Source organism: Larus michahellis, chromosome 15 (genome assembly GCF_964199755.1).
Source record: "Larus michahellis chromosome 15, bLarMic1.1, whole genome shotgun sequence".
Lineage (NCBI taxonomy): Eukaryota > Metazoa > Chordata > Aves > Charadriiformes > Laridae > Larus > Larus michahellis.
In genome coordinates this window covers 5,230,158-5,258,112 of record NC_133910.1, presented here as the reverse complement: position 1 = coordinate 5,258,112, position 27,955 = coordinate 5,230,158, and the positions used below count along the sequence as shown (strand labels likewise).

Genomic DNA, 27,955 nt, shown 5'->3' with positions numbered 1-27,955 from the left:
TTACTCAGCCTCTGTGCGTTCTCAGACACGTAGGGCACACACGTGAAATATTCCTCTGGTCAGATGTCCATACAGTTGCAACACAGCATGAAGAAAGCCAGAACGGTGAAATGTGAGGCTAACGCTCTGTTTTGAGCCTGCGCAGATGCAACAACAGAAACACACTGGCACGGGGTCGTTTCTTAAATTGAATTTCTTCTGCTTGTTTCATTTGTTTCTGTGGGAAAATAGCTATCCTGGAAGGCTCTGGCCTGGGTATAGTCCTGATTATAGCAATTCAGCAGGGACCTGTGCTTTTCTGTTCGGTGAGCACACAGAGTCTGCAGCATCAGAGCTCTTCAAAAGCAAATGTTTTTGCTTGCTCAGTAGTCTTAAGGGTATCGTATAAACCGAGAGAGGGGACTGTGAGACCGTGGAAGTCTCTTCTGCTCTGTAAATGTGTCGGACATCCTGTCCCTTTTCTTCTGTAGTACCTACGGCAATTACACTCTGCTGTCGGCCACTCGTTTGGAGTATTACCAGCCTGAGATCAAAGCGGGGCTTGAGTATGAAAAACAAAACCAAAAAAAATGCTCTACAAGCAAACAAATAAACAAAGTCTGATTGATTCCTCTGCTTTTGAGACTTCTGTAATTTCAAAACATAAACTAACAAAAGGAGAACTAATTTCTTTGTCCTTTGCAATTTCAGTCTCAAGAAAATATGTTGCCTGTCAGCCCTTTTCTTTCCCCTGCCTGTAGTACGTTGGTTCCTGCACAGAGGGTTTTCAGGGGGAAAGTAGATCACGTCAACAAAGATGTATGTGCTCCATACACCTCTGTACATGCGTGGACACTCCTGCTGGTCTCAGACATGCGTGTCTGTGCGGGGGGATCCATGCTGTCATGTGAATGTGCTTGTGTGCACGCACACAGGGACACAGAGGATGGCCCTTGACGACTGTCAAGTTTGGTTTAAGCTCTTAAAAAAAAAAAAAAAAATCTTATAATTCTTGCAAAATGCATCGCAGGAGAGGGGATTGTTCTCCCCTGAGGTCAGCTGGACCAGAGCAGTCTGTCAAGCTTCCTCCTGGGTGGGTCTGGAAGAGGACGGGGTGAGGAAGGCAGAGGGAGAGATGTCTATGTGTCTTCTAAGCGCTCGTCTTGTGTGGACCAGCCAGTCCAGACAGTGGTTAATGCCAATCAGACTGATGGTTTGGGAGCTTGGGAGCACCATGCTGTGACAGGCAACTGGTGATGCACCAAGCACCAAACACCAGTCAAAAGAAAGAGCTCTGGCTTGCTCAGAGGTCAAACTCAGCCCGGAGGGCTGAGCTTACGTTGCTCATGGCCCTTATATAGCTCAGCACCCTACAAACCCAAGCGATCTCTTCACTATGGAGACAGGAGCTTCCCCTGGGCATCCCATCGCCTCCCTGAGCCTTCGGCCCAGCTCATCCATCTTGCTAGCTCATCCATCTCCACTTCTCACCCCGTTGTTTCCCAAGTGCCTGGGGATGCCTCTTCGCTGAGCTGTACCTGATCTGCTGTTGGAAAGCAGCTTTGCCAGCCCAGCACGTTCATTTCGGATACTTGGGGAGACACCAAGTATCCCTCAGCCAAAAAGGGATATTTTGGAAAGGGAAATGAAAACCCCCTCCAGCTCCTCAATGGAGCTGCAGTGCGAACACACCAACTTCTTCCCTGCGCCACAGATACTATAATTATAGATTAGATTAAATCCCAATGTTTCACTTTATTTACATTCCTGACCTAGCCTATTCATTTCCGGTGTTTGTGCCAAGAATCAGCACTAAATTTACTGGAAATAATATGGAAGTCATCAGGATCCCTTCCAGAGCCTTTCCTTGGAGTGTGTTCATGTGCTGAGAAGGAGCCTCGAATTTACATTCCCTTTGCTGGCTCAGATAGGGTTTCCCCAGGGTGATCCTCAACCAGCCCAACGGCTCTGGGAGAGCATGTTTCAGGAGTGTTGGAAAGGTGGAAACACCTTCCTAGTGGATGAAGATCAGGCACTGCCATGGGACGGAAGGGGATTCAGTTAGATCTCAGCATGAAAAGGCTCCCATCTGCAGCCAAGACCCACCAAGACCTGCCTGGCCGGTGTCACCCCCTGTAGGCTCTGGAGACCATAGCCAGCATGTCCAGGCTTAGCCTCCATCATCATATGCTGTCTAACAGTGGATATACTTTATTTTGGCGAGCTTAAGGAAAGAGGCAAAGGCATTGAGTAGGGGGAACCCATCGTAGCACGGAGAGACAGCGATTGCAGTTCAACATGCTGAATGCACTGAAGGAGCTGGCCCAGAACAAGGCTGATTAATGTTGACTGACCTCTGCCTTCTGCATAGCTGGGATAAAAAGTGGAATGGAAACCCTTGGTGCTCAAGAGCGTGCTAATGTTGGCAGCAGTTCCCTGCTCCTTATATGATACTAATTGTTATTGTTGGTCTTCCGTCAGGAAGACACGTGAATGAGCACTGGAGCAATCGGAGACAGATCCCAAATAGCTCAGTGGCATGGGTTAAAACACATCTGTTACAGCCCTTGGCTGCGTCCCGTGTGTGCACAGGAGCTGTGCTGCTTCATTGAATCCACCTCTTCTGAAGTCGAGCAGTGTACGGCTGTAATTTCTTCTCAGGCATTCCTGGCTTGCGGAAGCTCAAACAAGGCGAGTCAGGAGTTGAACAAGTGTTTGCTAAATCCCAGGCCTGTGCTCTAAGTGCAGGCTCGTCCTTCCTCAGCCGTTTAGGGTTGCTTCAGAACCAGGCTGCCCAAATGCTGGCTTGGATGTGATTTTGCTGAAGTAAGTCCAGCACCAAGCTGTCTGGGCCCATCTGGGCTACATGTGGATGCCTACAGTGGAGGTGGATTGGCCCCATGAAAGACGGTCTGTACAGGGAGGTCAGCGGCTCAGCAGGAGGAGATAGTCTCTCCTTCTGCTGGTATTAATGAAGTCCTGTGCGTGGAGGTAGGTTGGGCTCTTGAAGGTTCCAGCATCAGGAGAGTACACATATGGAAGCCATGGAAAAGAAATTCATGCTCTCTTCGTGGCCAGTCAAGGTGCTGGAGGCTCTTCCCAACGTTGCCATTTGCTCTACTGAGTAACGTATGCAGATCACTTTTCTCACTTTCATCTTCATCTGTTTGCCTGTTCTCTTCGTAAGCTCAGGTTTTAAGCTCTCTCTAGCTATCTCTGTGTACAGCCTGGCCTGGGTGGGTCAGAGCGGGGCCTCCAGGAGCTGCTGCCCTGATAATTTGCCATCACCCTTCTAAAAGTCGGGTTTGTGTCTGAATCCTCATTCCAGATCCAGATCTGTCCCTGACACCAGTATTCAGCCACCTGGGACAGATCTGGAGTCGGGAAGTACCACTGTCCTCAGTGGAACCTTCTTCCCTAGTATCTGCCAAGCGTATGAGCATCTCCATCCTTTTGACTGGAAAAAACAGGTTATCCTCCCCAAATTCTCTTTTTCTGCTCCTACCTTGTGCCACAAAGAGAAACAGAGCAGCCAGTTTCTCCCCACCCCGTCCTCAGGATGTTGGGATTGAAATAACATTCTTGGTTTTCTCTGAAAAACTCCCAGCATCCGAACCCCAAACCTTCCTGGGTCCAGACCCATTGGCATTGCCCCTCTGGGGGTGGCTGGAGGAAGGGTGGCAGTGGGGGAGGAGGAGGAGGCATGGACAGGTCGTTGTGTAGGGTATTGCAGCTGGGGGAGTGTATGAATGGAAATGGTATTGGGGTGGAGAGGAGACATTTGGCCTCTTCGGCTGTTGGTAGACAGATGGACCTATGCAATTCCACCTTTTCCCTGTCACCACCCCTTTACCGTTACTGACTTGGAGAGTATTCTTACTTCTGAGTGCGTAGAAACCTAATGCCACTAATGTAGCTCCATCCAAGTCTTAATGGGGGAGCGAGTACAAGAGACGCGATATAAATATCAGCACAGGTGTTGCTGGCTTTGATTTGCCTCTAAGCCAGCAAAAGCTTCACTGTGCTACTGTGTTGGAGTCATTTGTTCTGTTCATCAGTTCTCCGTGGCATAGAGCACCTTTTTCATGAAGGCTGGAAAACTGAGGGCTATGGTGATTTGATTGTTACAGTAGGGTTTGGATCCTCTCCCCTTCCAGGACACAAGGAATTCACTGCTTGGAGTGGGTGTTTCTTTTATCTCGTAGGGGAGAAATGGGTCAGAAGAAGGGAAAATAATTTTTGTTTTTGTTGGCCATGTCCTAGCTAGGGAAACTGAGGCAGGGAGAGGCGATGTGGCATGCCTGAAGCTCTTCAGTGGGCTGGAGCTGAGCAGAGTCGAGGGACGCCCTTGCTCACGCTTCACGTAAGCCCCACTTCAGAAGAGCACTTAAGAGAATTGCATTTTTGGTCAGGGGATTAAGCAGTGCCTCCTGCACAAAAAATAGGATTTCCTCTTCCTGATTTCCGCATGCAGTCTGGGACCCAGGTACCTGAGACGTCGCGTCGAGGAAGCTGTGGCATGGCCTCGCAAATGCTGCTGGCTGGCTCGGTGTCTCACACTCTTCCCTCTCTCTTGTTCTTCTCAGTGTGTTGGTGTGTTTTCTCCCAGTAAAGCCAATCTGGCAGCAAAATGACTTTTTTTTGCGCAGTACTAGAGACAGCGGGCGATGCCACTTTGCCAGCTGGAGTTTCCCCTCTGTTGCCAGAGCGCAGAGGAAGCTCCTGCCGCCGCCTCTCCATCCCATCTCCATCCCGCACTTAGCAGGAGCGATGCTCGCTGGCCTGGCGGGGGGCAGCGCCTGGGCTTTGACACAAAGAGGCAGTGTTACCTCACGGCTGCGGCTCCGGGTCCTGCTTGCCGTCTTGCCGGGGTGCGCACAGCCCAAAACAAGCTCTGCCCATGCTGATGCTGGAGTTTAAATTAGGGGCAAACGTGATGCGGGGAGGATCCAAGCAGGCTGCGTGCGAGCCAGCCCACGCCAGAGGCAGCGCGGCCGCGTTGGCTTGGCAGCCCCGTGGCTTTATGCCTCCTCTGCCAAGCCAAGAGCAGAGCGAGGGGGTATCAGACCCCTGGGCTGGCAGGGCTGGGCTGCAGCAGGACTAGAGCTGGTGCCTTACAGTAGTGTGGTGATGGTGATGTTTTCCTGCCCAGGTCGCCGTTAGGGCGATCGTCCCTTCACTGTGCGTTGTTTTGTGGCTCTTGTAGAATCATAGAATCGTGGAATGTGTTGGGTTGGAAGGGACCTCTAAAGATCATCTCGTCCAACCCCCCTGCATTGAGCAGGGACACCCCAGGCAGACTTTGTCTCTGCAAAGTGATGGTTGGATTTGCCATGCGTGGGTCCATGCATCGCGAGCCAACGCTTCAATGTTTGCATGGGAAGTTTCTGCCTCCCCCTTTGACTACTTCCCTGCACCCTGTAGCAGCTCGATCTGATATTTGCAGACAATTCAAGTTTTTAATAGGCTAATTCTAGCCTTAAGGAGTGGCCAAAAGCAGCTCAGCTGCAGCCATAAATATGCCGATGTGTCAAGGAAGGACGTGTCAAGCTGTCCAGGTGTTCAGCTACTGCTGCACCTACAGGTCTTATCTGGAGCTGGAGCTGTACCCACAGCCCATGGAGTAAATCAGCTCAGACAGACTCTGGATGGGACCCCAGGTCCCAAAAGCTGGAGGTATTGGCTCCAAAAGGTGATGCTAATCCGAATAAAAAGATAAGTCATATACTGATCCTACCTGCCCATCTCTTCCTCCACACTCTAGAGGCAAAGTTTGGATGCCGTTACCTACACGGTCTGTCCCAGCTCAGACCAGCAATGTGCGTATGTCTCACATATGGCCTGAAAGTCCACAAAACTTAGTTAAACATTTTTTTTGTTTCATTTTTCCAAAGGACGCCCGCAGCGCGTCCCACACCATCCTTTTCTTGTAACAACAGCACGGAGAGTCTCACACCAGCCTTGTCTCCCAGGGAGCGCTTTGTTATCTTCATTTTCCTTTGTTTTTTTTGCAATGTATTTAAAAAAAACCAACCCAAACTCTTAATCTTTGGCTTGTGCAGAGCGTTACATCTGTAAGCACCCACCTCCTGGTCATGCCACGCTGGATTTTATCAGCATACAGCAACCCCTCCAGCTCTGCCACCCCTTCTTCTCCTCAAGGTCGCGGGACAAGGCTGCTTCCCAGCTGCAGGGAGTTTGTCACGGGGACGGGGGGCTGCACGGTGACGGAGCCCCTGCACAGGTGGTCGCTGAACTCAGCTGCTTTCCAGTAGATCTCGAGTGACCTTTAACTTATTCCTTGGGTTTGGGCATTGTTTCCTCCCGCAAAAGAAGTTTGCTTGTATTTTCCTGGTTTGAGGATATTGAGTGCATCTGGGCTTTCCAGTGCTGGTCCCGTCTTCAGTGGTGTGGAAGGAAGGTGTCACTCCCATAGACCTCAATGGCCTTGGGTTCAGGCGATAGAGCAGGAGTGTGGTAGGGCATGGCCTGCAATTTCTCCACTGCAACTGCTGCTGCTTAATTATTTTGCTTAAAAGTGGGCTGGTCTGGAGTTTTGGGACCTTTTTTCAGTTGAATGTCCTGAGGCTTTAGAAATCCTTCGGCTTCACAGGTTCACAGTCCTCATTGCCCGTCTCAAGTTATGTTAGTGCTTAGGTGGCCGAGTCCCTGCTGCAGAACCCACGTTTGCAAAAGTAGACAGTGAATTCAGGCAGCCCCGTTTTGGGAGCATCATCTTCAAGGCTTCACTGGCAGCGCCACAGCTCCCATTGGCTTCAGCTGAATTTGCACCAGAGTAGGTCAGTGTAAAATGGAGACACCCAAGGTTAGCAAGTAACCTCAAAGTAGATGCTTCTTCCTGACTTTTCCCACCTGTAAAACAGACGTGTTAAAACTGAGCTACACCCTTTGCTAAGTTTCCTATACAGTGAGGAGAACAGCGTAATAGAATGGGAGAGAACGCCGAGAAATCGCTGCTTGGTTGTGGAGGTGGCATCTACATGGTGAGGTGGGACTCGCCATGGGTGGTGCTCCCTGGGGGAGCTATGGCCCACTTGGTCTCTGCTTGGTCTCCCCGATCTGATGCCACCTCGTACTGCCAAGGATATTCGCCCTGAGAACCTTCAGAGTGATTGCTCCCAGCACACGTGCCCTCATTGCTCCTGGTCACCTCACACACACACTCACTTCCCTCATCAGGAACGAGATAAATTCGATTATACAGCAATATGGTTTCTGTTATGAAAAGGGGAAAGAAAATACCCTGGCTTTCACTGAAAACCCTCGGAGCCAAAGCTTATGTCATAATTTAAATCTTTCTTAAAAAAAAGTAGGGTCTGAGGGTTGTGCTTTGTTCAGGGGATGGTGGATGGAGGGGGTGGTGGGGCAGGGTCCTGTCTTCACTAGATGAGCTGCGGAGCCGGGTGTGGAAGGAAGGGCTGCAAAGGGAGCCCCAATTCAAGTGCTGGGTTGCTGGTGGATGTTTGCCCAAACACCTGGGGCCACTGGCCAGGCAGGTCAGTGAGGTGGGCTTGGGTGCTTACCCTGACTCAGCTCTGGGCTGTCATACCCCTCAGTCAAGGTCTGTTGCTTTTCCTCCATCTTTTCTCCTCTTGATTTCTGCTTGGGAAGCCGCAGGGCAGCGCACGGCAGCAGCAACCTGAGCTACGTCTGGAGCATGCCAGCTCCTGGCATTGTTTTCTCCCTCCTTCTGAGCATCTCCCACCTCCCTGCAGCTGTGGAAGTAGCCTCAGCTCTTAATCTCATCGCACAACCCTGAACAGAAGGGCCTGCCGCGGGGCTGGGATACTTTCATATTTTCTTTCTATCTGTCTGGTTTGCATCATCACAGCATCTCAGTCTTCCTGCCTTTCAGTGACAGGGTGTGGGGGCAGTAGATACCCTGCACATCGCAGGCTCTACACACACCAGTGCCATGTGGTAGGGGATGCTGGGTTGTCTCTGGAACCCCAGGCTGCTGGGGGAACCACTCAGAAGCAGCATCCTGAACCAAAATGCTTCTTCAGTGCCCTTTGACATGTCACCACTGATGTTAAGGGAAAGGATTTCAAGCCATTACAGCTGCCACAAGTTGTACCCTTGGCCCTACGTCGCATCTCCGTTCTTGCAGGAGCATCCGTCCTGCGTGGGCAAGGATTGATGTGTGTCCCCACCTTGTGCAGCCCATTCTCCATTGGAAGCTGCCGTCTTAATAACAGCATCTTCTTGCTTAATTGTGAGTTTAGTTGTCCCAGAGCAAGTCTGGGATGATGCGCAAGAGTCACATCAATGCGTCCCTCACTACTTTATGCCCGTAAAGTAGACCAAGGGAGAAACAAGGACTCTGTCTCATCCCAACCCTCTGTCTTGCCTGCCCAACTGGCCTCATCCCCATGAAGGCGGTATGTAGGGGGCTGGTGGGGACGTGAAGCTGCCCTGGATAATCCTATAAATCCAAACTTCGCGGCACTGCCATGGCTGTGATGTGTTTATCTGAGTGACTACCAGTGCCACCCTCTCTGTCCTCTCTGCCTCTTGTGCTTCTCCCCTCTGGGTTTGGGGGGGTTTGTTGGGTTTGTGTACGTTTTGTGGTGCTGTGTCCCCATGGGTGCTGCCCGTCAGGGCTGGACCTGAGTGCATGGAGATGTGTGGATGAGGACCGGTGTGCATTTCTGTCCTTAGCGTTTATGGCTTTGGCTCTGGGGGGCTGGAACACCTCACTTTGCTGGGGTCTTTCCCAAACCAGCAGCAGGAACATACACCTTAGTGCTATAGCCCTATAAGCCCACCATCCCGTAACCCTTATTTCGTAGCCCATCTGAGGTGAAATAATGGCCAGATCCTGCTCTAAATAATCTCTGGGTGTGCAGGTGTATCTTGAGGTGTCTGATGCGGACACCTGTGGCTGTGCACGCGAGGAGCAGCGTGTGATGGTGGGGCCAGTTAGCCCCGTGCTCGGGCAGGTGAAGCAAACCCTTTGCGGAGGGTTTTCCACCAAGGACACTGCAGAGACCGGAATATCCTAAATACTGCTACAGCCCAGCAAAGTGCTGCACCTCGAGTTCTGCTTGGCAGCGTACCCCGTACCCTGCTCCCCAGGCTTGCCGTGACATCCCTCTGGCCCTTCCATTGCCCATCCAAACCTGCCTGATGGCTGCCCTGGTACAGCCCACCCCATGGTACAAAGCCCACCCCATGGTACGAAGCCCACCCCATGGCGTGAAACCCACCTGTGTCACCACCCCCCCCCCACCCCCCAACTCCCAAGCTCTTTCAGGCCACCTCCAGCTTTGGGCTCCGTCCCTGGCTCATACCTGCTGCACTGCCACACGCCGAATTGTTTTCCAAGTGGAAACATGAGTGGAAGTATTAACTCCACAAGGGCCTTTCTGTGCAATGCGCCGGGATTAAATATTTATGTTGGCAAAAAGCATGTAATAGGCAGCTCAAGATCAGAGATAATGAAATTGAGGTGTGTGGAGAAAGCTGGGGGGAGGCAGGGGGCTTGCAGGAGCAGAAGGGAGAGGGACCCAAGTGGGTTGTAGTATGCGCGCATGGGCCATTGCTTTTGGTTTTATTAATACCCACCTGTTTGGGGGGGGGGCCCAGCCCCATCGCTGGGAGCTCTGCAGCACATGGGGGAGTGCGGGGATCAGCCATCGCCGTCCCCTGTGTGCACACCAGCGTCGGGCAGGAGTAATTGTCACTCGGGTGACTTTAACCGAGAGCCACCTGAAGTGAGGTGGGGCAGGGACCATCCTGCAGAAGGACTAGCAAGGGATGAGGCCCTCTCTGTGTCATCTGCAAACAATGTACGATCCTAAATCATTAATAGCGGTGATATAGGATCCCTCGCTCTTCCAGACCGCTGCAGTCAAGGTTATTTACCGGTGACTGTAGGCGATCAGGCAGCAATGTGGTTTGGATTATACGGAGGGTTCCCGATGGGGTCAGGAGGATGCTCATGGCAGCACAGGGAGCGGGGAAGGCCCATGCGAGCCTCCATGGTGGGTGTTAACGGAGAGCCCCAACAAGGATGGGGTGTGGGAGGCGAGGGCGCTGGGCCACGCGGGAGGGAGGACCCGCTCCGCCGCCGCGGGAGGAAAACAAGGAGCGCATGCGACAGCAAAGGGCACTGCTCTTTCTCAATTCATTATCTTTATGAGACAACAACATCTCTCTCACTCTTTGCCCCCCCCGCCCCCAACAACAAATATCGCGGAAGGCGGTGCAGGGGGGTGCGAGTCCCGCGCCGTGCTGTGGGACTGCAGCCAGTGGCGGAGCCTCCGGGGAGGTATGAAACGAGGCATGAATGGAGTGTTAGGAGAGAATGGAAACTCTCCACTGGCTCCCAGGCCGTCTCTCTTGCGGGGGGTCCCTTGCTCACGATGACAGCGTTGCCTCTCATAAACATGCATTTCCTCATCCCCATTTGTTTCTCTCTCTTGTGCAATCTCTTGTACCAGGAGGGATTGGGAGTGAGTCCCAATGGTACGTGAATGTGTTACAAAAATCCTTCCCACCCTGCCACCAACGAAGTACTGAGAAACAACAACTGGGTTTAAAAGAAAAAAAAAAAAGAAAGAAAAGAAAGATGGGGGGAGCCGGATGGATTTGCTACTGGCCATGAGTTATTATTCTGAGTATAAACTCAAGGGCATGGCTGTGCTGGTAGTTTGCAGCATCAACCAGCACGCAGAAGCCCCGGCTCCGCTCGGTGCTGTGCATCCCTCTGGGAAAAGGAAGTTCCTTCCCCATATGACTTTCCTGGGTGAAAAACATGGGACAAAAATAGGGGCAAAGCAGCTTGGCTGAGATCACATAGTGCTCAAACTAAGAGCATAGTCCTGGCTCCAGCCTCCCTGCCCAACACTACCCTCTGTGCTGGGTGGTTTCTCTTGGGAGGGGTGAGCAGCACAGCTACTGCCTTGCTGCCAGGCTGGGGGCATCATCGGCCAGTCCGGGGACATCGGTTGCCAGTCTGGGGGCGTTGGCCGGGCCGCCCTTCTCAATGTGTGAGAGAGCACAACGGGGATGAGGTGTGACGCTAAGGCGCAGGAGCAAGGGCGAGTCCCACCATCAAACACAGAAAGTCTCCTGGACTGGTAGTAGAGGTTAGAAGGTCTCCTGGACCTGGGCTGGTGGAGCAGGGATGGAGGATCTGTGTGTTATCTCTGCTGCAGAGGAGGAAAAGCTGCTGGGAGTAGCAATCCTCCTGCACAGAGGGAAAAGCAAAGGAAGGAACCTGCAGGGAGCGATGCCTCTTGGAGCAGCATCTGCAGGAGAGTGGGGCTGGCTCCGCACTCCGGAGGCTCGCAAACACAGCCGCCGCAGTGCCGAGGCGCGCTCCCGAAACGCGGGGAGCGGGTCTCCGGTGCCGGTGGAGGCCTGCTGGGGGTAGCAGGGCTCTTGCTCGAGGCCGGTCGGCTGCATAGCCATCATTTCAATAAAGAAATGATTAAAAGGGGGTGGGGGGGGGGTAGTGGGGGGAGAAAAACCCAAAACATCTGTTTTACTTCAAATCAGGGAAGATTCCTTTGCTTGCAAGGAATGTGTAAATCACGCCGGGCTGGGAGATGTACATAACCCTGCCTGAAAGCCCCTCTGCACTTCAAACGAATTCTAACGTGCTTACTGGGATTTTGTTTTTATTATTTGTTTTGGGTCCCCCCCCCACCCAGCCCTGCCTCCCTTCACCCTACCCTCCGCCCTCCCCGTCTGCCTGCTGGAGCGGTGGGAACCTCCTGCCTGCTGCCAGCCCCTCGCCCCGTCCCCCCGCCATTCGGGGGCCTCGGGGAGCAGCCAGCGGCGGCCACAGACCTGACCAGTGTCCTTCTGCTGGGACTTGCTGGCACGCAGCATCCCAGCCTTGCCACCGTCCTCCCCCCATTACAGGGACCCCTCGCCAGTCCCGCAGCCCGGCGCAGGGCACGGATGCCTCTCGCTCGGAGGCTGGCACATCGGGATCCTGCCTGGCATGCAGTGAGCAGGGGCGTCCCCCTCCTCCGAGCCGGTCCCTTGTGTGCCGTTAATGTTGTCGTGCTTTGTTTTGCTTTGTGTCATGCGGAGGGTGAAGCTAGGGCTGGCCAATGGTGCTGGGGACAAACCCAACTGAGATAGGTAGATTGATGGCCTCTTCTCATAGGGGTGCGCGACCACCCCCCTGTGCCAGCTCACTAAGGTGACTCGCCCTGCGCTAGAGGGACCACCCCTAGGGCCAAGGACAGGCTCTGCTCCCTGCAGCTGGTGCAGCCCTTCGCCTTTCCTCGGAGGCTGTGGAGTAGGAGGCCCTATTTTGGTGGCTTATATAAGAACAGTCAGCCATGGACTGGCTTGAGGTGGACCACCCACTACTCCTCAGATGACACTGCCTTTTGAAGTCGCTACCAGCCTGGGCTGGATTTCAACCAGCAGCCCAGATGGAAGCCAAGCCCCCAGGAGGATGAGAACAAGCCCCACCATGGGGATCTCCTGGGGTAGCAAACTGTGGAGTGTCTGGTTCTTGTTTAGAGTGACTGTGAGGTTGGGAGGGGCAAACGTTTCCCAATTTGCCAAGGGTCACAACCTTCCTCTCCCCCATCTCCCCAGGGCCGGCGATGGCCAAGCTTTGCAGAGCGTTCATAGGTTGATAGGCTGGTATGGTTAGCTGTGAACATTTCCATTGTGGAGCTCACTGCGGGGGTCCAGGCCCTCGCTCGTCTCTCCTTTCTCCCTGGCACAACTGGAGGAAGAGTTTGATTTATTCCCTCTCTTCTCTGAGCAGCGTTCTCGTCTCCTGCAGCTGCAGCCTCCCCGAGCCCTGCTGTGTTTTCATGGAGGAGGACAGCAGCCATCCCAGGAGTAGCCCAAGGAAGGTATTAAAGTGATGTGTGCCCACCCTGCACGCGGGACTGATGCTTTTAGATGAGTCTGAAAGCCACCCACCCGTAGATCCGCGCGAAGAAGACAAGCAAAACTTCAGAGTAATGATTTACCCCTAAACGCGTAACCTTTGCGGAGCTGGGACTGGAGGCTTCGGGGTGTCTGTGGCTGAGGGAATGGGCAGGGTTGTCCCAGTGCTAAGAGCAGAGCAGAAGGTATTGCAGTGGCGGGGAGAGAGGATGGGGGTGCTGCCCGGGGGTACCCTGGCCCTGGGAGCAGAGTGGGTATTGGGGGGGATGGTGGAGAGCTGGAGGGATGGATGGGTGTTGTGGTGTCCGTGTGAAGGCTGTGGCAGGACCTGAGGGACATGTGGGATGCAGAGCCTGGGGAAAGCCCTCCTTGGCCGTGCTGCGCCCGGGACAGCTCGATCCATCACTAGCTCTCACTGACACTCTGCAGCCGGAGCGGGACCAGCCCCTGGGATTTGCAGCCTCGGGCACGAGTCTGAGCCATGGCGTGGGGGGAATTGTTCCAGCAGCACGGGGAGGCAACTCGTTTGACCTTTGTCCAAGGGCTTTGTTTGGGATATCCTGATGAGTCCCAGCAGAACGAGGACTCTGGCGCGTGACAGACTGATACGAGCTGCTTTTGTTCCTCTGGAGACAAAAGCACCAGCCCATAGTGGCTCAGCACCACCTCCTTCTGGTTCTTCAGTCCACCAAAGGACGTTAGAATTCACATCCTGGGTGACTTGGGATCTTCTCTGGCCTTGCCAGGCAGAGGGGGAGACCACCTTGCCCCAAGACAGACAGTGGAGATTGCGAAGATCTGGGCCACTTCTTGCTGCGTCACCTGTGTAGGCACATCTGTGAACGGTCATCATCTCAGCCAGCAGGACGAAAGCAAGGACACGACTGCCAAGAAATACGGACCATGAACACCCTCTGTCCCTCCTCCCCAAAGCTGATAATTCCACAGCGATCCTGCTTTTTCTGCCATCGTCCTGTTCCTAGACTTCAGGGACCATCCCTGTGGGACATCCTCAGTCTACTGGGCATCTTCAAGCCAATAAAAGACCACGACTTCTTTCTCCCTGGGCTGTGCCTAGGAGCTAGAGCCCCAGGGTTGCAACATAGGCTGTGTTGATGTTATCTGATGTCAGGGCAGCATTTTTGGGTGTGCTGTCCTGCTGCCATGCCAAAGAACTGTTCTCTCAACCACATCTCCTCTCTGTCAGAAGTTTTGTGCCTTGCAGCAGCCCCTCTCTCAAGAGAAGCTTGCTCTGCTCTTCCTTCATCAGTGGTGTAAAGCTGCTCCTGAAAGGATGTACGGAGGAAATAGAAACCTTATCAAGGGTGAGAGCAATTATCTATCTGCTCCTTGCCAGTGGTTGCGAGGAGGAGGGATGACAAAGGAGGAAATCTGTAAGACAGAGAAAAGGGCAAGGGGGGACATGGGGAGCCCTGTGATGGTGGAAGCACCTTGAGGACACAGTGGCCGGGGAGCTGCACTGACCGTGCTGCACCTTTGGGGTGAAACCATGGCCCCGCTGAAACTGGCTGGCCTTTTTCCCTCGTTTCCAGTGAAACACGTTTTTGCCTAAGGCAATCTTGGCACTGCCTCCTGCAAGGTGTCTGGCTGGCAAAGGGGCTCCTTGTGGGATCTTGGCCCTCCAACACTGTATCATTCAGGAGCAGGGCTCTGGGGAACAGAAGGTGGCCTGTGTATCAAGGCCCCCTTTCACAGCCATGGCGGTACTAGGAATCGCTGCTCTGCTGGGGTTTATTGACAGGGTTTCGAGGGAAATCTCGGGAAATTGAGATGTTGCAGCTGAGGCTGGGAAGGCAAATGTCCTACCAGGCATTTCTCTAGCAGAATGGTGGTGGATCCAGGCAGTAGCAAGAACTGGTCAGGATTTTTAATTCATTTCTTTCTTTCCCTTTTATCCTTTTTTTGAATCTTGTTCGACAGGGATCTGAAACAAAAAGAGGTTGATGAAGTGCTGTAAGGAGTGAGAGCTGAGCAAACCTGGGTGGTAGCTTGGCTCAGGTGTGCGGCGGGGAGGCGGGGGGACCAGTGCTTACGCCTTGCCTGCTGCAGGTTTTGGCTCTGCATGGCCCCGTAGCTCAGAGACAGGAGACTAGGCAAGCCTAGGAGATCTGGAGCAGCAAGGTAAGCTGACCCAGTGCCAAAAGTCATGGGGTGGCATTTTCCCATCCCTCAGCTCTCAAGCTGGTAAGACTCAGTAGAGCTACCTTGTTCGTGCTACCTGGGGATCAGCCTTGCGTGTAGACATGCTCAGCACTCTCCTGTGAACTTCTCCTCACTCTTGTCATCTCCCCAGTGCCACCCAGCTGCCAGAGAACAGCAGCCACTGCCACAAATGAATCCAGGTGCCAGGTAGGAAGGCATCTGATATCACAGAATCATAGAATCACAGAACGGTTCGGGTTAGAAGGGACGTTGAAGACCAGCTAGTCTAACCTCCCTGCCCTGGGCAGGGACACTTCCCACCAGCCCAGGTTGCTCCAAGCCCCGTCCAACCTGGCCTTGAACCCCTCCAGGGATGGGGCAGCCACAGCTTCTCTGGGCAACCTGGGCCAGGGGCTCACCGCCCTCACAGCAAACAATTTCTTCCTGAAATCTCATCCAAGTCTCCCTTTTACCAGTTTGAAGCCATTCCCCCTTGTCCTGTGGCTCCCCTCCCTGATCTAGAGTCCCTCCCCAGCTTTCCTGGAGCCCCTTTAGGGACTGGAAGGGGCTGGAAGGTCTCCCCAGAGCCTTCTCTTCTCCAGGCTGAACCCCCCCAGCTCTCTCAGCCTGTCCCCACAGCAGAGGGGCTCCAGCCCTTTGATCATCTCCGGGGCCTCCTCTGGCCCCGCTCCGGCAGCTCCATGTCCTTCTGCTGTTGGTGGCCCCAGCGCTGGACGCAGTACTCCAGGTGGGGTCTCACACTTTAGTTTCTGTCTCTTGTCGAGCAGGGGTGCATGGCAGCTGTTGGGTGTGTGGTACGTGCAGGTATGGGCGCAGTGGTGGGATGCTGTGACACCAAAGTGACACTGTCCCACACTGCACCCCTGCAAGACAGCAGTGTTAAATGGCCCTGCCTTCCTCCCTGGCAGCCCCCATGAGAAGTACCAGGTTCTCAAGTCAGTGGGTTTGAGCACGGACAAGGAATCGGCTACAACTCAGGGTAACCTTGCAGTGCGGATAACTCTGGGTGGCTTTCCCAGGGTTGCCACAGAGCAGAGGTGGACCCTTGGCTGTGCAAGCCTGTCCCCAACCGCTCGACCTGCCCTCACCGTCTCAGAAAGCAATTCTCCTCTGCCCTTTTCCAGAGGTCTCCTTGAAGCAGCCTCCCTGTGCTCTTCCTCCTGCCAGGAGCATTTGATGGGCACTGGTTTATAGGCTTCCAAAAGGCATCAGACACCTGAGACATGTTGTGGCAGGTACATTTATTTCCCTCCATCTGACAACTGCGGTCTGGTATTGTTGGGAGGCATCTGTTGAAGGATAACGATTAGTCTCACAGCATTTGCTGTCCTGGAGAAAAAGGTGTGAATTGTGAGAACAGTTTACTGACAGCCTCGTGTACGCACGTACCGGCAAAGCTTCGATACTCTGGCGTGGCACCAGCTTTGCTGCTAACCTGCTCCTCCATCACGCTGATGGGAGCAGGGTCAGTTGTCACAGATGGTTAAAAGAAGCCCAGTTATAAAAGGTAATTTCTTGGGTGGTACAACTCTGAGGAGAGCTTTCTAAAGGATTTTTTTTTTTTTTCCAAGATGGCCCTATCCACTGTTTCCTTATTGAAGTACAGGCCCTGCGGAAAGGCAGAGCCAAAAATGATGGCAATGCAAAACAGGAGACGTCGGTCCTTTCGCAGAAGTTGTGTGATACGTAAGCAGCAATTCGCTGGGTCGTGGTAGCACGTTGGTGTCGCCTCCTTGGTGCTTCTCCCCAGCCTGCAGCAGGCACCGAGCTGCTCAGAGACTCTGCTTCCACCATGAGCCACCCGCTCTGCGCCGGCACAGCCCGCGGTCCCACCACAGCCCCTTGTCCTCCGCCCTGCCCCGCTTTCCTGCCAGGCTTCAGATGCCCTAACAGTAGCATCTGATTGCTGTAATACTTGTGGCACTGCCAGCCCTGGGGAAACAGCACGAGGACGTCCGCTGCCCCGTTAAGTGTCGCCCAAATCCTGAGGCTCCAGCAGGGGCTGTGGTAGGGATGCAGCGTGGCCAGCCCCGTGCCAGGGAACCAGCCCACCTCGCCGTCTGGCACCACGGGCGCTGGCGCGGCGTGAGCGATCAGCCTGAAGCCAGGGCCCAACAAATAGACCAAGAATATCCTCTCCTTCCAAAAACCACTCCCTGCTCATTGTCTGCTTGGTATTTGCCGCAGAGACTGGGGGGGTGTGGGTTGTTCTCATTTACCTTTCTTAATTATTTCAAATCACAGAGTGGCCAATAAGCTCAGCGGCATTCCTGTGGCTTGTGTGGACGGGCTGCTTTTTATTTGATTTGATTTCTTTTTAAATTGTAATGGTTTCTGAATTGGGAATGCTTGCACTAAACACCCCCCCCCCTCTCCGTGCTTGTCCAGACTGCTGCTGGCAGGCGAGCCCTGCTCCTGCTCTGTGGCCATCAATTTTCATTTGGGAGCCTCGGCGGGAGATGTATGAGCCCACAGTGGGGGGACCGGGGTGGATGGGTGCCCAGTGGCCCCATGGACCAGGCAGACCCCATGGCATGCGGCTGGGGGCAAAACACCCACAGCTCTGCTCCACCACGCAGCACCCCTGGGCTCCCCCACATTGCAAGAATAGTCTTTCAGGGAAGCTGTTTGTGTAAATTTATTGATGTTTTTAGCAGCTAGGAGATGCTAAGATGAAGGTCTGTTGCTGCTCACCAGACTGATGCTCTGCTGTGAGCATTGGGACAGAGAAACACACACCCCATCTCATCCAGGGAGCCCCTCACCTTGGTGTCTGGGAGCTGAAGGCATTAAAAGACTGGCAGAGGACAACGTTTCCTCGTGGGTGGGTGCGAGGAGTGTGTTCACACTCGGGTATGTTTGTGGCACCGTTCCTGGCCGCTTCGCACGTGCCTGAGCCCAGGCACAGCCCGAACCTTGCTGGCCCCGGGTCCCTTGTGCCCAGACCCCGTGTTGAGATCACTGGGGAGGGAGGAGGCAGGGACTGCCAAGAGCTGGTCCACTGAGGGCTTTTAAAGGGAGGCCTCCGAATTGTTTTTCAGCTGGAACAGGAAGCGAGAAGGGCTGGCAAAGCAGGGGTGTGATGTGTGCGTGTCAGCACGCTGCGCCAGCCGCAGCGGCGCTGGTTGCGTGTGAGCCCAGAGAGCCCGAGCTGCGCCGAAGGCAGGGGTGAGCCGTGACCGACCAGAGGGAGACGGCAGGACGTGCACATAACCCCCAGGTGACGCGACCTCAGTCGGGCCAGGATTTGTGTGGTCATGCTCAGCATCACGGGTGGTGGTACCCATGCTGCCAGGGGAGAGAGAACCCATCACACCGTGTGTGTGACACCGGCCAGCTCTGCCCTGCGCCCAGCTCCTGCAGCCAGCAGCAAATCAGAGTCTCGTGGCCACAGGAGCAACGCGCCAAGCCCAGGCTTATCAGCCAAGCCCTACTGGCACGAGCATCTTGTGGTTGCGCCACTTCGGAAAGCATGAGACTGATTTTCTGCACGGCGCTGGACTCCGGAGGACCGTCTCTGCCCTGTCCCCCATTTACGTGACGCAGGGGTCCCCTTAGCGCAGCCCAGGTTTGCCAGACAGCCAGTGCTTTTGGATGTAGCCAGCTGCTCGTAGACACCTAATTAACTTAGCACGGGTGTTAAGCAGCTGCAGGATTGCTTATTGGCCTCCTTGTCGGACCCTTCTCTCTGCAGCCCAGGCAGCTCGTTTGTGGTACGGCATCTCATTGAGCAGCTGCAGGAGCCCAAAGGCTTCAGGAAGAGCCGCGCACAAGACAGAGCAGAAATGCCTGTGGTGTCTCTGTAGGATAGAAAGAAATCAGCCGCCGAGCTGAGGAAGGTCAGATGTAGAAGTTCTTATCTCCTTTCCCGCAAATGAGGATCACGAGTAAAGCACTCAAACATCATGAGCATCATGAGAGGGAGTTAAAAAAACATGAGCCGATGGTGTTGTCTATAAATAAATAACACGTTCTGGGGTTTCATTCTCAGCCTTACGGTTTCATGCCTTTAGAATCTTGTATTTTGGGTTCTTTTTTTTTCTCTGCATTGAGAAGGGATAGAAACATATTGTTCTATTTTTTAATTATTTTTTTTAAATGCAATTGACAATCTTCCACAATCCTTGTATTCCAGCTTTAACACCCCCTCTCCGCTTTCTCTTCCTCCCCCGGGAAGCATCTTGAGCCTAGTGATAAAATCCAGGCTTCAGCCAGCGTTGGGTGGGGTATCTACGAGGAAGGTGGTGTTGACATTTCCTGAGGCCACATGTTAATTGCTTTCTATCTCTCTCTAAAAGTTCCTTTGGGTCCCAATAGGTTTGAATTTAGTAGTAAATATTTAAGCGGCGTGACTTTATAGGACTTCATACGTTGTGTTTTGCTGCAGAGGTGGCAGCATTTCCAGGCATGGAGGGGCTCATCCCTGCCAAGAGCGTATGTGCTTCCAGTGGTGAAATGCTCTTTGGAACTTGTTTGGGCAAAATATATCTTAGTGTTTCTAGAAAAGCAAATGTTCATGTATGATCTTACCGAGGGCGCAGGTGAAAAAGAGGATCAGCTGTGAGACAGGAGCAGGTAGCCCCAGGCTCTTTTGGAAAGCACAGGGAGAACGTGAGAAAAACGTCGTGGGGAAAGTTTATTGCTAAACAAAACACCTCCAGGTGATGAAGGAGGCTCTGCCAGATCGTAGCTACCATATGGCATTCCAGGTTGTCTGAAGTGGTTTCATGCACTGAGTGGGGGTCTGGGACCTTTTCGTTTCTGGCTTTGACTTTACCCCAGAGATCCTCTGCCTTGGGCAAAGCACTCAGAACCACTCTTTGGCCTCATAATTTTTTTACAAATTGTTGTAAAAGGGTTGGCATAATCAGGTGTGGCTCCGTTGTCGTCAGTGGGGATGCTCCCATTTCTGGCCCAAAACGCTGTATGTAGATGTAAGTATAGATGTAGCGATAGGATGAGGGGCAATGGTTTTAAACTAGAGCAGGGCAGGTTTAGATTAGCCATGACTAAGAAGTTCTTTACACTGAGGGTGGTGAGACACTGGCCCAGGTTGCCCAGAGAGGGGGTGGAGGCCCCATCCCTGGAGACATTCAAGGCCAGGCTGGATGAGGCTCTGAGCAACCTGATCTAGTTGAAGGTGTCCCTGCTGACTGCAGGGGGTTGGACTAGATGGCCTTTAGAGGTCCCTTCCAACCCAACACATTCTATGATTCTATGAAGTATGGCAGGAGGATCTCCATGGAGCATCGCAGAGCTGGACTCCAGTGCACCACATGCTCTGTGTAGCTCCCTCCCTCAGTCCTGCTCCCTTCGCACGACATCCCCATCTCTCCTGTGTGGTGGTGGTCCCTCTCCTCTCGCCATCTGCCCTCTTCGTGCCCTGTTGGGTCCCAGGCTGGTCCCATCCCTGCATCTGCTGGAGGTTGCTCTTGGACGTGGTGAGCAGGAGCCACCTGTTAATGCTAGGTTTACACCGAGCTGCGGATCTTTGCACTCTCTTCTTTTAATTGTCTGTTTCCGGGAATAAAGGCAAAAAATAACCCCCAGCACATTAACTGGCCGTAAAAGTGTTTTGCCACAGAGAGGCAGGGTGGTCAAGTGGTTTGAGAACAAGATTGGAAACCATCATCTCCCGAGTTTCTAAACTGTTCATGTCAGTGAGCCTCTCCGGGGCACGATGCTTCACCCCATATGTCTCTACTGTTGGTAAAACAGAGCTATTAATACCGCTGTGCTTCAGGGTGATCTTTTTTGGACCATGATTAATGTTAAAACCCCCTGAGATCACTCCTTGGACAGAGCTAGAGAGGTGCAGTGGGCTGCGTGCTGCCAGGGCTGCCAGCTTCCACCAGAGCTGAGTTTGTCGGTGCTGGTTCCAAAACATCTCAGTCAGAGTAAACGGAAACGAAAAGGTTTTTGAACGGGGACTGGTTTCAGGTCAGGTAAAGCAATTGTATATTTTTTTCCATGTTTTGATTTTTTTTTCCTTGTATCTTCTGAAAAAATGATGAAATGAAATGAGGGGCTTGTTTGTTGATGTATTTTTTTAACCCAGGCCTGACCGCTACGGATGCTCTTGCTCTTGGCCGCTGAGTGACTTTGTTCCCGTGTGTGCCAGGCAGAGGGGAAGAGTGCAGTCGAAGGGCTAACGCAGGTCTTTAACGTCGCCCAAAGGGCTGGATGTGCTTTAACACCCTGCCAAGCAGAGACGCTCCCTCCTGACCCTACTGCCGACGGAATAGGTGATGTGGGCGCTAATTGCCGAATATTACAATTGCATTTTGACAAAATTCTGCCGTTTTTCAAGGAAAGTGCTCTGGCACTGATTGCCTCAGAGCTAATGGAGCCTTACTGACTGAGCCAGTACGGGCAGAGCAGAGGTTACGCATTAGCTCTGCTCACCCATTAAAAAAAAAAGAAAAAAAACCCGCAACATCACAGCCGCTGTGGCTAAGCCAGTGACCCCAGGATGGGGATGGAGCTCAGCTCGCAGCGGTAACCTGCTTGTTAAGCCCTTTTACTGCTTGTTGTGCTTGTGCTGATGAGCAAGAGGAGCTGCTGAGCTCCTGGACGGGCAGCAGGACTCCTGGGGTCTCTGCCCAGCTCTCCCGCTGCAGGGTTCCTCGCGGCTGGGACTCAGGTCCCCCCACCCAACACTGGGTGCCTCTATTGCTGTTCCTTTCTGGACCTGGAAGGAGGGGATTGTCCTGGCTTGAGGTAGAACATAACCAGCTTTCTGTTCCGTAATTTTACTTCTTAGCTAGGCCTCTTCTAACTCTCTGAAGTTAACAGCATGTTGTGCGGGAAACGGTTCGTTCTCAGAGCGATAAGACCAATGTTCACAATTAGTGCCAAGGAATGATATGCAGAGAGGCTCTTGCTTATACTTATTGCTGTAACAACCAAGGTCAGCTAATTTCATTATTTTCCCTATTGGAGAGCTGGAAAATGAAAAGCATAGAGGGGTCCCATCTGTGGGGAGGAGCGGACAGGACAGGTGACCCAAAATTGACCAACAGGGGTATTCCATCCCATCTGCCCCACACTCAGTATAAAAGCTGAGGGATCAAAGGGTCAGGTCTCTTTCTCCAATGGCCGGTGTCCAAGGAAGACCCTGTTCGTTCATTTGCCTTTGATCCCAATCCATGTGTTCCTGACTCCAGCTGTGGAATCCAGTTCCCACTTGTCGCTGGGTCCAGCCTGGGACTTCCCCAGTGCCTGCCGGTGACGTCATCTTGGGAGCTTAGTACGGTTTTGTGTATACTGTATCTATTTCATTATTTCCTTTATATTTTATTATTAATATTTCATTAACGTAGTTTAGTTCCTTCTAAACTCGCAAATCTCTTTATCTCTCCTCCTCCTCTCCGTGTGCGAGAGGTGGGGGAAGAGCATCTGTTGCCGGCCATTGGCCAATTTGGCCAAAACCAGGGCAGGGATTCACGCTGCCGAGCTGCAGAGACACACACCTCATTTGCTCCCGGCGGGACACTCCTTACGCACCGGGAACCCCCCATCTATTGATGGGAGGAGGAGGGACGGTGCCACCTCCGGGATGGGATGCAAAGCCCTGAAGTTCGACTCCTGCCCTGAATTCAGTATTACCCTATTGCTCCGTTGCTGTCCCTTAACTCTAGCGGGAGAACAGCCTGTGTGTGGTACTTGTGAAGTTGCACAGTTGCGGACGTCCTTCCTGAGATGCTCCCACTCTGAGCAACGTTCCTTGTAAATTAAGGAAAATGATGTCACGCCAAGGAATTAAATAGCATCTCCTTGGGTGAGCTCAGCGTGTGCGTCCCCTGCATGCCCCAGCTTTGTCAAAATGGGAGTTGTCCCTCCACACAAGTGGGTTCCTTGGCAGTCTGCTGGCATCCTTTCAGACGGCGAGTATTGTTAAGGAGCTAATGCTAATTGCTCGGGGAGAATATGTCCTGTGTGCTGGGAATTGCTACCGTGCAAATGTCAGCTCTTATCGGGCGCGTGGGGGGTGTGCAGGGCCAGGGGGGTGCTCATGTGTGGGGTGAGGAAAAGGGAGACAGCATTGCTTCTGTCCCGCTAACGATGCTGAGGAGTTAGGACCATTCCTTAAGTAAACACACCTCAGGGTCTCAATCCCATTTAAGCTTCAGCTGCTTTTATGGTGCTCTTTGCGCTCTCTGGCAAGAGCTGCTCGGTTTTACCTTAGGATAAGGAGCAGGGCTGTGGTATTTCTCGGGAGCCGGGTACCCCGACACCAGGCATCTCGGACCTCCGAGGGGTTCAAGCCAGCTCCTGCACTTTGTCAAAGCCAGCTCGAGTTTCCATGCCTGGCTCGGAGTGAATAAATATGAACCGATTGCCTTTTGGGAGAGTGGACAGAAGATTGTCGCCCCTGCTGTGAAGAAGCATTCTCATTTTGGAGCTTTGATATTCTGACCAGGACTCTGAGCTCAGCATCCCGGGATGTCCCATGCAGCCACAGCCTGTTTATTCAATGTTTCATCCGGCACAAAAGCCGTATTTTACTGTCAGATGCTCTCCATTAGCTTCAAGTGTGAAATTATCATTCCCACCCTTTTACCAACCCCACCCTGGTGAGGAAATGAGGGAGAAAACAACCTCAAGGGCCGTTCACAGAATGTGTACGAGCTGTCACTTGTCAGCACAGAGCCCGCTTACGGCAGGAATTACTGCTCCGTTCTCCGGAGGGCCGGAGAGGAGCATTCCCGGCTTGCAAATGCCACAGCGTTATAATGCTTGCATGGGTGCCTGGCAAAGCAGCCCCGGAGATGTTTGCATCCTTTTGGAGTCGGGCAGCTGCAGGGTACGGCCCTGTGAGGCTCCCAGGGACAGCGGGGGGAGATGCTGTGTGGGGACATGGTGGCCTGTCCCCCCGGCCCTGGCTCCTTTCCCTGGGTGCTCTCCTGGTCTGAGCCCGAGATCGTCTCACGTCTCCTTGAGGTGCCAAAACTGACTGATAGGAGCCTGGACAACATTTTCCTTTCTCTTGTGAAGGCCAGTTCCCATAACAACCTGGCGGTGTGGGACTGGGGGATAAAGACATTCTTTTCCTTCCTGCCTTCCAGATTTACCCTCTACGCGGTGGATACGCGAGGGAGACACTCGGAGCTGAGCACGGTCACCCTGAGGACGGCCTGCCCACTGGTAGATGACAGCAAGGCAGAAGGTCAGTGTTCAGGCACCTCATTTTCCACAACAGGAGACATTTCCTGCTCATTTTGCTTTTCCTGTATGTCTTGTACTCCTGCGATCCCCTCCTCTCCCAGTGTGAAGCTCCTGTAAATTCACCCAGGGGCACAGGGACGTTGATCGTCTGAGGAGGGGTGACAAATTGACAGAGTGTCCAGTAGCAAAGTCCCCTGGGCTGGGCAGCTGGTGGCTCCCGTGGTCCTGTGCCACACAGCTCCACGGCATCCTTCCCTGTGTGCGGCCGTGGGAGCCGATAGCGGGTGTTTGGCACACATCCCCTGGAAAAAGAGCGATCTCTTCGTGCAGAAGCGAGAGGAGCAGCCCTGGCTGCGCTGGGGCAGTGACCGGTGCGGGACACTGTCAGCTCCGAGTGTTCATAAGGATGCTGATGGCAGCATCCATGTTTTGGTTCCTTTCTGAAACAGAAACACGGATAAAAGCCCAGCCACTTTTGCACGTTTGCGTTTTCCAGTTTTGAAACCAGCTCCGTTTGTTCTCACACCCAGAGCGCTTTGCTGCTTTTAAATTTAAAAAGATTCTTCTAAACGAAAGGCGGGTTACCTGTTTTCTTTCTTGTTTGCTTTCTGTTTTGAAAAGCACACCAAAGAAAGTTTTCATTAATGCTTTGGTTCATGTTACTGCTAAAGCATTCCCAGGAAAAACGAGTAAACAGGAGACTAAAGAAAAGGAAGGAAATGGGATTTTGTGTGTTTTTAATTTCCCAAAAGAGGTCCTTTTCTACAGCAGAGAGTGCACCCTCTTGTTTAATACATCTCAGCTGCTCTAGTAGATACCCACAAGGAAGATGTGCTGTATTTCTGGCTCAAGTACCATGTTGCTATCAACAGTGTCGTGCTCTTCCTACCCTTTAGCATGATAACTGCGCAGTTGCTTTAAGTTTGGTGAATTTGGGAAGAGGTTGCCTGCCCTACCTGGGAGGATGAGGCTGCCTCTGCCTGTGCTGGCAGCCCTCCTCCTCCTCCTCCCGTTCCTTCATGGAGTATTGCTGGGTCGTTGCGGCTGCTGCTTTGGGGCAGCTTTGGGGCTGCTCATGCAGGGCACGGGCTGCGGAATTAGCCTGCGGAACTGCTAAACGCTCCCCAGGTCACTAAACCCTGCTGCTGGCAGCCCCAAGGGACTGGCAGCCATCCCAGACGCCCGCCCCTCCTGCCAGCCCTGCCAAGGGCTTCGCTCCTCCTCCTCCTCCTGCGTTAGCACCTTCTGGCTGTTCATTAATCCCGTCCCCCTGATCCTTTCCAGAGATAGCTGACAAAATCTACAACCTCTACAACGGCTACACCAGCGGGAAGGAGCAGCAGACGGCCTATAACACGCTGATGGAGGTCTCCGCTTCCATGCTCTTCCGAGTCCAGCACCACTACAACTCCCACTATGAGAAGTTTGGAGACTTCGTCTGGCGCAGTGAGGACGAGCTGGGGCCCAGGTACCTGTCCCTTCCCTGCATCCCCCCCGCCCCACCGCCTGGAGCACCCCTCTGCTTGGCCGCTGTGGAAGTGGAAGTGAACCTCGTTGCCTTCTCCTCGTAGCAGAGAGAAGTTCCCTTCTGGTGTTCACCAAGCTGTTCTGCCACGCCTGGGACTGCCCGGTCCCAGCTGATCTTTGGATAAATGTTTATGGGATATCGAGCAGCTGGGTGGGCTCTGGATGAATGCTTGTGGGACATCTCGCAACCCGCCTGCATCAGGCGGGTGATGCTGCAGATGAGCTGAGAGTGTTGGGAAGGCTGGGGGGTGAGGGGAAAAGGGTGTAAAGTAGGCCTGGGACATAGTGAAGGATGCCAGCGAGCGCGCAGCACCTCATCTGTTACCTGTGTACAGCTTTATGCTAGAAATATTTTCTCTTTCCTATACATTTGGTGCTCTGAGGAGGGCTGGAAGGGGTTTTCCTGGGAGTATAAAGGTAACCTTTCCGGAGGGACTGCATCTGCAAACCCCAGTGTACAGGGAAAGGGGTGGTAAGACTCTAAGAGAGCACAGCTCAGGAATAACAGGCCCATGGACTACATTGTGTCCAGGGGGCTGGCAGCATCCCGGCAGTGTCCCAGCAAAGGCCAGGCTGCCACCCAGCCCCTGGGGAAACACTCGTCAAGAAACGCTCAGAAGTAGCTCTGTCCTTCTGGACATCTTGAGATCTCTTCTAGGATTCACATAGCCTTGACCTGCTTTGAAGCTTTTTAGAGACATGGTTCATCCAGCGTCCTCATCTAATGTTGTTCTCTGAGAAGCTGAAGCAGAGGAAGGTGGAGAAACAAGGTCTTGCAGTCCATGAATAATTGGAAAAGGTTTTCTTTCTCTCCCTCCTGCTCCTATCTGCTTGTTGGACATGGCTGAGGATCTGTCCATAATACCAGGATGGCAGCTCCTCACAACACTTTACATCCCTCCTGGACATAAATCCAAGCCGGCCTGGGGCTTGCCCTCCTCCAGGGATGACCTTGGTCATAGTTTCTTTGGTAGTTCGTTAGCCTCTGGCACGGAGCCACTCTCATCCTTCCACTGCTCTCCTCCTTCCTTGATGACACTGCAGGCTTCTTTGTCCTTTTCCATTGCTCCCTTATAATTCCCTGGGAACCATCAGCCCCTTCTTATTTCCCCCGTTATTTGAGATCCACCACAATTATTGAAGGATGCTATCTAGCTTGATACCTACATCAGGCCATGAGATTTGCAAGGTGACATTTAAATTGCCCGGATTGCCCCACTCTGTACCAAGCTACATCTGGAGTCAGTGGTCGATTCGGCCGCTGTCTGCCTTCCTCGCCGAGCCACATGAGCTCCTCGCAGCGCTCGTATGCCCCTGTGCTGTACTTGAGAATTATGTGACTTACATCCAAGGAGAAGCATCTACAAACGCCGCGGCAGCCGGTGCCAGGCTCTTGACAAGAGTGAAGCTCTGCCGTCCAGCCTCGCTTCTCGGGGAGCTTGGACAGAAACGGAGGCACTGACGTAGCGGGAGGCGAGTGAGGCTCTGCCAAGGGAGGCCATCTCGTAACACGATTTTAATTGACGGACTGTTCTCCTTCCCAGGGGGACATTCATTTTCGTACCTTGAAATGTTTATCAGATGAGCCTCAGCTTCACAGTAAATGTTCGCTCATAAAACTGAGCGACAAGAGGGAAGTTGATTGCCTCCGTGTAATAAATACATCACACTGGAGTCCTCGTGAGCCCAGTTTCCATGAAAGCCACAGGTTACTGCAAACAGCTGCTTGCGAGAAGACACACTGACAGCCAGATGTCCCAACCAGACGGTTTACATTAAGGAGACATTAAAAACTTAGCTCATAGGTGGCCCTAAACCAGGACTTTCTGTGGTCAGCAGCATCTTGGCACCTGGCTCGCCTCATCCTGCTGGTCTCCTTTAGCAACAACAACCCCTTTCCTGCTCCCCCCCCATTCCACCAAGTGAATCTCACAGAGTTAATTTGTTCCAACAAGCCAGAAGAATCTGTCTAAACCAGTGAAGGTTTAATGCTACTGTGCATTCAGACCTTTGGATCTGTGCAGCCAGGGTGCTTCCTGACACAGCGACAGGGAGGTTTCTCTATTATTTTCTCTTTACTGTGTTTTCAGGACAATTCTTTTGACCACTGCAAACAGGGCCTGGCTTTTAGGAGGAGGCGGAACAAATTAAGTTAAAAATCTTCCTTCCCTGCCCCTACTTGTGGCTACCAGCAAGAACGGGGTCA

The 27,955-nt window shown here is 53.0% G+C and overlaps 1 protein-coding gene across 4 annotated transcripts in view; it reads left to right on the top strand.

The window, feature by feature from the left end:
- Positions 1 to 27,955, top strand: part of ASTN2 (astrotactin 2) — a 377,208-nt gene that overhangs the window by 344,104 nt on the left and 5,149 nt on the right. For all 4 annotated transcript variants that reach the window (XM_074609111.1, XM_074609113.1, XM_074609112.1 and 1 more), the window contains 2 exons: positions 24,123 to 24,223; positions 25,507 to 25,690. In XM_074609111.1, coding sequence (XP_074465212.1) covers positions 24,123 to 24,223; positions 25,507 to 25,690 — 285 coding nt within the window. The remainder of the gene's footprint in view (positions 1 to 24,122; positions 24,224 to 25,506; positions 25,691 to 27,955) is intronic.